This window comes from Oryza brachyantha, chromosome 2, assembly GCF_000231095.2.
Source record: "Oryza brachyantha chromosome 2, ObraRS2, whole genome shotgun sequence".
Lineage (NCBI taxonomy): Eukaryota > Viridiplantae > Streptophyta > Magnoliopsida > Poales > Poaceae > Oryza > Oryza brachyantha.
This window is the reverse complement of record NC_023164.2, coordinates 26,947,095-26,957,679: the sequence shown is the minus strand read 5'-3', so window position 1 is coordinate 26,957,679 and position 10,585 is coordinate 26,947,095. Positions and strand designations below refer to the sequence as shown.

The 10,585-nt window shown below is 44.7% G+C and overlaps 2 protein-coding genes across 3 annotated transcripts; both read right to left on the bottom strand.

Moving 5' to 3' along the window:
• Positions 1 to 291: 291 nt before the first annotated feature.
• On the bottom strand, positions 292 to 3,768 carry LOC102702726 (silicon efflux transporter LSI2-like). The gene is made up of 3 exons (XM_006648079.2): positions 2,018 to 3,768; positions 1,585 to 1,774; positions 292 to 955 (listed from the first exon to the last, which is right to left on the bottom strand). Exons 1-3 carry the CDS (start codon positions 3,122 to 3,124, stop codon positions 687 to 689), a joined length of 1,566 nt encoding a protein of 521 aa, XP_006648142.1. The 5' UTR covers positions 3,125 to 3,768; the 3' UTR covers positions 292 to 686.
• A 2,922-nt stretch (positions 3,769 to 6,690) lies between these two features.
• LOC102702256 (proline-rich receptor-like protein kinase PERK14) lies at positions 6,691 to 10,506 on the bottom strand. 2 transcript variants are annotated; one of them, XM_006648078.3, is made up of 3 exons: positions 10,279 to 10,506; positions 9,717 to 9,995; positions 6,691 to 8,457 (listed from the first exon to the last, which is right to left on the bottom strand). In XM_006648078.3, the coding sequence occupies exons 2-3, from the start codon at positions 9,825 to 9,827 to the stop codon at positions 7,282 to 7,284; spliced, it is 1,287 nt and encodes a 428-aa protein (XP_006648141.1). In that variant the 5' UTR covers positions 9,828 to 9,995; positions 10,279 to 10,506; the 3' UTR covers positions 6,691 to 7,281. The 2 variants fall into 2 exon arrangements, with proteins under 2 accessions (XP_006648141.1, XP_006648140.1); XM_006648077.3 differs by having other exon boundaries at positions 10,345 to 10,506.
• Between the last annotated feature and the right edge of the window lie 79 nt (positions 10,507 to 10,585).

The window sequence follows — 10,585 nt, the reverse complement described above, 5'->3', positions numbered from 1 at the left end:
CCTCAATTTTCATCCCTGTGAGGAGATAACAAGGTAGTATTTTTGCCCATAACCTCAGAGAAATAATTAACTTTTTACCACTTTTATATTTGGTTATAACAGATTTGCTGTATCCACATGTCATAGACACATGAGGATCCACGTGTCATAGATAGCGAGTGACAAATATGTTATCGTTTATTTTTAAGAGTGCCCAAAAGTTAAATGCCCTCGTGTTTTCCGTATTATCGTTTCCACGCGCAGAAATTAGTTCCCTACTTCCCATGGCGCCAATAAAATCACAACAAAGTGTTTAGCTGCATCGAGAATGGCATGCATTTCATTCATTTTTTTTCTCTCCTACCTGTAAAATAATTCGACTTCAAAACATATTTGGGATTGTTACAAGTAGAACGCTGGACCCAAAAAAAAATATACATTTCCACTTTTATGATTCTTGCTACTGCAACATGTACATCCTTTCTTCCCCCAATATAAACTAATAAAATTTACAGCTCAAAAGGCCTCCAAGCACCATGATATCCGTGCTTAATTACGAGGCAACGATAGAATTCTTATCCCACAAATTGAATCTTTGCAGAGATACAAGCGACCCTGACCTGAAAATTCACAATCTTTTCATCCTCCTTTTTTTGTACATGTTCATCGATCCATGTCCTGTGCTCATCTGTTCCTGCACCCTTCTTTCAGTTGGTTCTGATGAGCAGCAGGCCGATTCCGGTGACGATGAGCGTCGCCGGGAAGCCGAACTGGAGGTGGCTGAAGAAGGAGAGGGTGTACCCGTGCTGCTCCGACCGCCGCGCTTGCTCGCAGACGATGAGGTTGGCGGCGGAGCCGAGGAGGGAGAGGTTGCCGGCCACCGTGCTCACCCAGGCCAGGATGAGCCAGGCGTTCTTCTCTGCGGCCGGGGAGATGGCCGCTGCTGATGCTGCCACCCGAGCGCCAAGCAGGAGAACTGCAGGTAAGGATTGTCAGATTGTCAGATTTTCAGAGATATTGTCTGTTCATGGAAATGGTAGGTATGAATCAAGAAATCAAAAGAAATAGTAGCTCAAAACTGAATTCTGTACAGTTTTTTTCACTTAAGAAATAACAGTGCGATCTTTAACTGATAATAACTTCATGGTTATCAGCTACTACATTCAGACTTAGTTTTTAAACCAGTGCAAAGTTCTGACCATTGAGTGATTCTTTAATATCCTTTTCTGTTCTGACTGAAACCTATCGGAGGTTTTCGAAGTGAGAATTTCGCAAAGTGCAGGATGATATATAAAGCTTTCCTCATGTTTTCACATGTTGCCTCATTGTTCGACAACTATGGTGGTGCATATGGCACTGTGAGGTTCCCATTAAAAAGAAGCATCTTTCGTTGTTAGTACTGTTGACATCCTCAGCAGGGAAAGCTTGAAGCACATGTATCACCAAGTCTACGCTGCTTTCATGACTAGTTGTTGTTTAATCTGGATAGGATAGTGATTAACAAGGATGACAACAATTTCTTTTTCTAAGGCATGACTAGCGAATTTGCAACATGTGCCATGTGAAATTATTGAGCATGAACAGGAAGAGGGGGGAAGAACTAACCAGTTGGAACATTTGATGCAACATTTGAGAGGAGAAGAATAACCAGAGCAAGGATTACTGTCCCGCTCGGTGTATCGATCCGTGCGAAGGGTTCCATGAATTCCCAGAACGCGCTAGGAATGCCGGTCTTGTTGAATCCGTCGACAGTGATGAACATCCCACAGAAGAAGAGCAAAAGTGGGTAGGAAACCTGAAAATTTCATTGGACAACACCACAGTTTGGTATCCAAACCAACACAGATATGACAAAACAAATGGAATCCAAAAAATGTGAAAGTACAGTAGCTGGTACTGGTGTTGAACATGATTGGATCATCAAATAGCAAAACAATGAATTTGGTTTCACTGAGAATGCCAATCTAATTATGTTGCTGTGCTTGGAAAAAGAAAGAATTCAAGTGAGAATGAGAGATTGGTTGGTAATGGCGGTTACCTTCTCGAGGCAGGGGCGGGCATCCTTGAAGTCGAGGACGATGAGCGCGAGGGCGGCGGTGATGGCGCTCCAGGACATGTTGAGACCCAGCAGCAGCGCCACCAGCATGCTCAGGGTGATGACGTAGACGCACGTCTTCCACAGCGTGCTCTTCCACTGCTCCATCGCCTCCGCCTCCTTCTCCTCCACGCACCGGAACGACGGCGCGTCCTTCGCCCTCACGGCGGCGCCCCGCCTCTGGTGGATCCCGACGGCGGGGTCCGCCTTGGAGTCGCCGTTGGTGGTGGGCTTGACGGGCTCGTACACCTCGCAGCAGGAGTGGTGGTCCAAAGAATCCAGCTTGGAGCAGCCTGGCTGGTGGTGGTGGTGGTGGGAGGAACGGAGGTGGGACATGGTGGCCGGCGAGAAGCGGTGCGAGGTGACGTCCTCCTCCTCGACGACGTCGGTGGGCACGGGGGCGACGACCTCGACGCACTTCTCGTCGGAGAGGTGGCGCCAGTAGAGGCAGAGGAGGATGGCGGCGTTGACGACGGCGCCGACGAGGGTGGCGGGGAGGATGCCGAAGACGAACTGGCCGAAGGAGATGCCGCTCTGGACGGCGATGACCAGGTTCTGCGGGTTGCCGATGGGCGTGGCGGCGGAGCCGATGTTGGCGCTGGAGGCGAGCGCGAGGAGGAAGGGCTTCGGCGGCAGGTTGTTCTGCCGCGCGATCTTGAGGATGAACTCCGTGAGCACCACGCAGCAGGTGTCGTTGGTGAAGAGCGCCGACGCCAGCGCCGCCACGACGCAGGTGCGGACGAGCAGGTCCTTGCCGCCCTGGCTCCGCCATGACAGCACCTTCCCCAGGTGCTTGAACATGTCGGCGCGCTCCAGGTAGACGCTCACCACCATGGTGCCGAACAGGAGCCCCAGGATGGGGAGGTCCACCGCCGCGTACGCCTCGTCGGCCGACATGACCCCGAACAGCACCATCAGCATCGCGCCCAGCAGCGACCCCGCCGTCCTCCCGATCGGCAGGAACGGCACCGCCGGGAACACCGCCAGCACCCAGAAGATCCCGAACGCCGCCGTCCCCAGCGCCACCTTCACCGTCGGCTCCATCGCCATTGCTCCTCCTTCCTCTACCTCTTCCTCTACTCGATAAAGATTTGATCTTTTTCGAGGCCCCAACAATCTGGCAAAGAACAGACACCAGTACAATACAGATGGATATACTGCTACCTCTCAAGATAAGATTCCAGGCCTCTGCACTTAAGGATGGATATGGATCTAGCTAGGAATTTCACCAGCAAATCTGAAGAACAAAACTGATTGTATCTACAATGAATCTGACAAGAAGAAGATCTACAACTCTCTTGCTAGCTAGTAATCTGCAACATGGCTCACTTGGAGGTCAACTAATTGTACATGGAGCCTCTGAACAAGCAACCAAAGAGAACTGACCAATAATTCAAGCAAAGAAACTAGCTCAATTCAGAGAGAAATAGGGGCACACTACTGGCAGGGATGAGGAGGACAGAACTGTGCCTAATCTGGTGGTGGCTTGCTTGAGCAGATGAGCCAATGCTGGGAGCAGCAGATAATTCTAGATTTTCTAGCTCAGAATGGAACACATCGCATGGGATTCTTCCAATTCCAAGCAGGCAATGCTCACACTTGGCAAGCTCCACATGGCCTCTCCATGATCGATTTTTTTTTTTTTGGCCCTCCTCTACACCTCTACTCTTCTCTACTCATTGATGAGGATGATGTGTACGCCAAGAAGAAAAAGAAAAATACATTCTTGTTGTTTTTTTTCTTGTGCAGAAAAATGGTTGGCGCATGTGAGCTCTCCTCACCTCGCCGGCGGTCTGCTCACCTCATTTCTTTACATGAACATGATTACGTGGACTGTTGCAACGGGGGCGGGTGCATTTTACATGTATATTATACTAACTAATTTATCCCTCGATTAAAATGGGTAATTTAGGATAATGATGATATTAACCTCTTAAATTTCTATTACATCTAATATCATTGGTACTATAATTTAATCACAATCATCCGATAAAAACAGATTAATTAAATTTTAATACAATAAAATACGCTTGAGTCAGTAAAGTCGACAGACAGGTCGCCGTTGGATGCTAGCTGCACACAGAATAAAATGTTTTCAGCTGGGTCTCTATCTATTTTTTGACTGTTTCTCTTGGAAACTTGCCAGTATGATCATCGTGCTATTACCACAAACGTTTTTACAATTTTTTTTTGGACTTGGTAACGATGATTCACCACCACATGTAAGAATATTGTTTCCATGTCACTAATTTGTTTCATACTTTAATGTCACTGTTTTGATGGGCAACGTAGTACAGAGCTGGAAGCTTTCCGACATTATGCTCGATCTTAAAATATCATCAAATAAGTTACCCAGTTCCTCTTTATTACATGTGTTCAGAAGAACATAAAAATCATCTTAAAGCTTTGTTCGGTTGCCACTCTTCTTGACCCCTATTTGTTCGTTTTCCACACAAATGCTTACCGAACAATTTTTTTTTACAATTTTTTCTGTAAAAAACTGCTTTACAATCATATTAATCATTTTCTAAAAGTTTTTAGCTAATATTTTATAATTAATCATCCGCTAATAAATCATCTTGTTTTACATGCTTAGGGAGAGGGTTCGGAACTTGCTGTTCGGATGCAGCCTAATTGGCAATGTGAAAATTGTATTCTTTATTTTTTTTAAATAATGAATGGAAATTCGGCCTCTATATTCACACGCGAATAACTCATATATGAAGGTACAGTAAATTAACATGATACATAGTTATCGGAACAGTCGGTTTATTATCTACATCTAAGTTATAAAAGAGTGAAGTGCACTCGCGGTCCTTAAACTTATGTGTATGTGTCATCTAGGTTTCTGAACTCTCAAAATATATTTTTGGGTCCCCGAACTTGTCCGGGGGTGTCATATAGGTCCAATTGGGCTTCGACCGCTTCATCCGCTGACGTAGCATGCCACGATGCCGCCTACGAGAAATGAGAGAAAAGAATAAGGAGGAGAGAGATACTGACATGTGGGATCTACATGGCCCAAACAACATGTAGGCGCCACCGTGGCATGCCACGTCAGCGGATGGAGCGGTCGGAGCCCAATTAGACCTATATGACACCCCCGGACAAGTTTGGGGACCCAAAAATGCATTTTGAGAGTTCAGTGAGTGATCTAGATGACACATGCACACAAGTTTAGAGACCGCTGGTGCACTTCACTCTTATAAAAAATATTAGATCAATATAAACTTTGGCTCTTCTCTTAGTCCTTTTTTTACCTCTGGATTAGTCCAGTTACTGAGATGTTACCACAAGTTTGGAAGTTGATCTTGACTGATTCGTCCTCTTAACCATTTTAATTAGAGAGCATGATACATGGCCATGCAATGATTGAACAGCGAGAATATTAACCACGTTGCGGGGCCCAGCGACAGGGACAGAGGCCGGGCAGTCGTGGCCAGCTTAAGCTCACCGGCGGTGAGGCGACGGGGGCGAAGACAAGCTTAAATTATTGATTTGTGAGGTGAAGGAAGGGGCCACAGAGAGTTTGGTGATGGATCAACGTTATCCTCACCATTCTCTCTCTCTCTCTCTCAGCTATGGCCTCAAAATTTTCTGTTCCATTAATCTTCCTTGCTTAATAAAGTTTATCTCCATTCATGATGCTTGTTTTGACTGCAGATGCAATTTCTTATTTGGTTTTAGACCATATGAAATGCAGGGTTGAGATAATAGAGGAATATGGGATTTTGACAAAAACAGATGTGTAAAACAGATTCATAACACATTGGAAAAATATAGGAATGATCATTTGAATGTACCACATAAAAACAAATGAATTAGAATAGTAAGATAGACTTCAGGAAAATCATGCTACTTTCCAGCCATTCCATAGTAATTTTGTAGGATTAGTCCCTACTTTCAAAGGCCTAAACATGAATTTTTTCTGTGGGATTTCAATCCTACATATTTTTATTGTTTTTCTTCTAAATCAAAGGCCCCAAGAGGAAGGGTACTATGATCTTTGCTGTTTTCTGTTTCGTCTCCTCGCTTTCAAATGGACGTGGATTGATTTTTACCCAAACAAATACTAACAAATATCAGAAAAGGGCCTCTGTTTAGTTCAGGCTCTCTTTGGAATTTAATACGATTTTATTAAATTGCTGGTTCATATAGATAGTTTTTTTTCATTGATAATTATATGCAGCAGGCCAGCAGCAGGAGATTGAAAGATATGCATATGCTCATCTCTTGACGAGAATGCATGGAAAAATATGTTTGTTACAAGTGCGTCTCTTGACAAGCATTAGGGTCATTTAAGTGGTGATAGATATCGGTAATAATTATTGCTCGTCAGGTTTCTCTACATATTATGCATGATCAACATCTCGTGATCTTAGTGTAATCTCTGGCGGGCCATCAATGAATTTCGTCCAGAGTTCCAGACAGCACCAACGTGATTTCTTTTTCAGGTTCTTTTGTTCCTATCCATGCTCAGCAACTACAACAGAACAATCCCTATACATCATTAATTATGAAAAAAAATCAGGTAATCAAGTTCATGAAAACTGCTTCTGCCAAAGCAGCAAGGGTAAGATGCAGTACCATCTCAGAATGGCCATGGCCCATGGGGTATATAAGCATTCAGCACTTGGGCCAATTTAATATACAGATCACAAAATCAAAAGGTGTTGCTTACAGAATTTGTGATAAGAGCTGTTGCATCACATATGCCAAAACAGTATTGAAATTGTTGCTGAACTTGGTAAGCACAACAGAACAATATTTCCAAGTTTCTTCTGCTAACAGCAAAGCACAACTAATACAAGGGGGGATCAGAGTCATTTGCTTGCTCCAGTCTGACAATACTGCTGCAAGGAAGAGGGTTATACTCTTTTCGCTAGTTTATTATGTACATAAACAGCATCAGTAGTATCAGAACAGCAAGTCAGTTAAGGAGAATACAACAGACGCTACACCATGGAAGTATTATGGTTTTATAACAACAGGTCCCTGAATCTGCATCACCTTTAGTACCTTATGGTGATATTAGCTGGACACTGAGTTACTATCTAACTTCAACTTACCACTAAAACTGGAATGTTTTGCATAAGTTTGCATCTCCTGCAGTTATGGTGATGATATCTGGGGAACTGAGAAATAGCAGGAGCAAAAATAACAGAAGCTTAATTCTTCATCTTGTAAGGTTATGGTCCGTGCAACCGTTAGCTGACCCCTGGCTGTGCCACTGGGAAGAAGGACCAGCTTTTCCTTGGCTCTGATGTTATCCCAGCAACTTTCTCATTCGCCCACCAGTCTGATCCAACGCTCGGTTCCACACTAGTAGCATCAACATTGTTGAACTTGAATTCTTTAGCCTTACGAAGGGACAGAGAGCGCCGTGCTTTCTCAGGTAAATCATGGTATGTTTCATCAACACATAGCCCTGCTCTTGTATCATTAGATTCTCTGGGTTGAATGTGATCCCCGTTACTGGTGGGCACAAGGCGAAAAGAAGCTGCAGCAGACTCCCCAGAAATGTTGGTTTTCTTCTCAAGACAGCGAGCTACATCTTCTACTGTCAACTCAAATGACACCCGATGATCCATCGCATGATCATTATTTTGGAGTCGGGCAGAGAAGTCCACAACTGGCACAGCAGCAGAAATATGGCCATCTAAGAGGGAACCACCATTGCGCATATGGCGAGGTATCAACTTATGTGTTGCAACACTCTCTCCATCTAGTATCTTTGGAGGCTCACGTACTGGGAATGAGGGGAAAGTGCAACGTGAGGAAGCCTGCACCTCAGGGTCAGGAAACGGAGAGCAGGTCCCTGAACAAGCTGAGCTCGGAGAAATTAGGCGTCCTATCGGACTCTCAGGGTAAATCTGATATGACTGAAGCTCGCCCGTTTCAACATTTTTGCTGTTGTTGATTGATGTAAGCAACTTTGCATAGGGAACCTCTGGAGAGGAAGGGGTTGTCAGATGCACAGACTCTGGTGGGGGAGTGAAAGGAGCTGTTGAAGGTTCAGTCGTGAAGGCCGAGAAGACTGGAGGAGAGACTAACTGTGTCTCATGTGCATATGGTCCGATAGCAAAGATGGAAGGTGGCCCAGTGGGGGATGGAGAATTTGGTGAGAGAGGTGAAAAAGATGGAGCGCCAACAGGTGATTGTACAATAGAAGCACCTCCTGATTGGAGAAAAGAAGCGGGAGAGGATGGAGGTGCGACAAAGGGGAAAACAGGGGGTGGTGGATGGTTTGGAATCTCTGGCATAGGTGCATCTGTCCTTGGAGGTAAAGGCTCTGGGACAAGAACAGCATGGCTGATGCGCCGGCCATTTTTTTGTGATCCGAAGCAGAAGTACACACTCAACCAATCAGCCCATTTTCTTCGCTGCAAAAGAACAACATTATTTAGTTCAAATGGAAATTTAAATCCTCCTGAAATGTGATTTAAGAAGATTACAGTTACAGAATCAATATTTGGCACATAACCAGCATAAATATTGAGCATAGCCAGAGTACAGAAGCCTGCAACCCAACTTTTCTCAGACATATGTATTCTATATCGACTGTATTCCAGAGTCAGGATGACCAATAAAATGGAACATGTAAACTAGTTGACAATAGAAATATAGCATCGTCAAGCTTTTAGGCTCCGTGTAACCAAAATGAAAGACTAGAAATGAAATTCCACAAATCATCAAACTAACATCATAGATCTCGCATTAGCCAGTCAATGACTTCCAAGTTCCAATTCAAAATACAAGCTTTAAATAAAGTTTCATAAATGATCATAGCCACCAGATAATCTTAACTAAATAGACTGGAGAGTGGCTGTGATGACTCATGAGTACCACAGTGGCTTTCATAGGAAATTAATAATATACAAAGATGAAAACCCAACAGTGGGCCATGTAATAAAAAAAAAAGAATGACCGAGGCCTCAGACTCAGATAGTTAAAATAAAAGAATGGCTGGTTGCATATGGCCAGCACAGAGAATCTTTTGGTCCCATCTATTCCTCTGAAGTGTTCAAACTGACGGTTTCAACTATTCCCTTCTTCATTCTCACAGTATGCATAATGGTAGTTTATCGATGCATATCTTCAATGCTTTAAGGTGATACATAGGTTTAATTCAAGATCAAATATGGTTATCTATACTAGAGAAAAATAAATCCTAGATTGCTATAGATAGAAAAATCTACAGCAGGAATTAAGCCCAGCATCTATGTTACATCTTACATCGGAAGTGCTGAAAATTTCTCATGGATTTTAAATGTTAAAAGATAATGGACCAGAAATTAGTTACAAGTCAACAAGTGAAGAATAAGAAACAAATTTTGCTCCCATAGATCCACTAATGCAGTTTATCTCTCAAAATGCAAGTTTACAGTGCAATACATCAATATTCTAGCATAAAGCCACCTATAAGACTACAAAACAAACCTTCCCTACCAGTTCTTCAATTTGCCTACTAAAGGAAGCAACCTTAACTAAAGACAAACGAGTAATGCTTCCAGTAAGCAACCAAGAACCTAGGGGCAACAATAAAATCATTGAAATAAGGTACCTAAATGACTCAGCTGAATCACACACGGCAGATATCATATGTATCAAAGATCATGCAAGCAGGGAGTAAGGCACAAACCGGCTCTGCAGGAGGCTGTGTGCGGCTCTCGGCTGTAACAATGGCAACGGCAGCTGCGTTCACCGTGTCAACACTGTTGTGCACGGGTCTCATCCCGCTCCCACTTTCCATCTGAGGAGAGCTACCAGCTACCCCAGGAGCAAGCGATTATTCCCGCTCCACAGATTGAATCAAAGCCTCCGAGATCCAAACTTTATACCCAAAGAAGAAGCATGATTCCGTCTGCTTAGCCGATGAATCTCCGGAACCAGGGCGCTCCTACCAACGAGTCGAATCAACCTGCAAGTTTGGACCTTTTTAGTCAGAATAAACCAATCCGGTAAATGGATCATCACAAAAAAAAAAACTCCAACCCACGAACAGAATAAGGGAGGAGGACCTAACGTGGGGCACGGGGATTCCTTCTCCCTCTCTCAAAACACAAGCTTCTACCAGCGTTTTACTACTACTACTACTCTAAGCGCGATGAAATCCAGAAGAAACTGGACGATTTAATCGGAGGAGACAAAAATCAACCAATCAATCCAAGCCCCACCCCGATGGTACGCCACGTGCAGCTCACCAATCCAAGCAATCGCAGAAGGGGAAGCGCAAGCGCTAGGAGAGAGGAACACGCCACGAGCAGCACCTCCAATTCGATCCGAACCGAGGCCACCCCCGCGCCACCCGCTCCAAGCCTGGCCCGTGCTCCTCCCGCCGGGATCGGAGGCCTTCCGCACCTCACCCCCACGCGCCCCCTCGGCCGCCGCCCTCTCGCCGCAGATCGGAGCAAGCGGAGGAGAGGAGAGGAGTGCTCGACGCGCTGCCTGCCGGTGGAGGGAGAGGCAGAAGAGGGAGGAGGGGATTAGGGGTGAAGGGTATATTAGTCA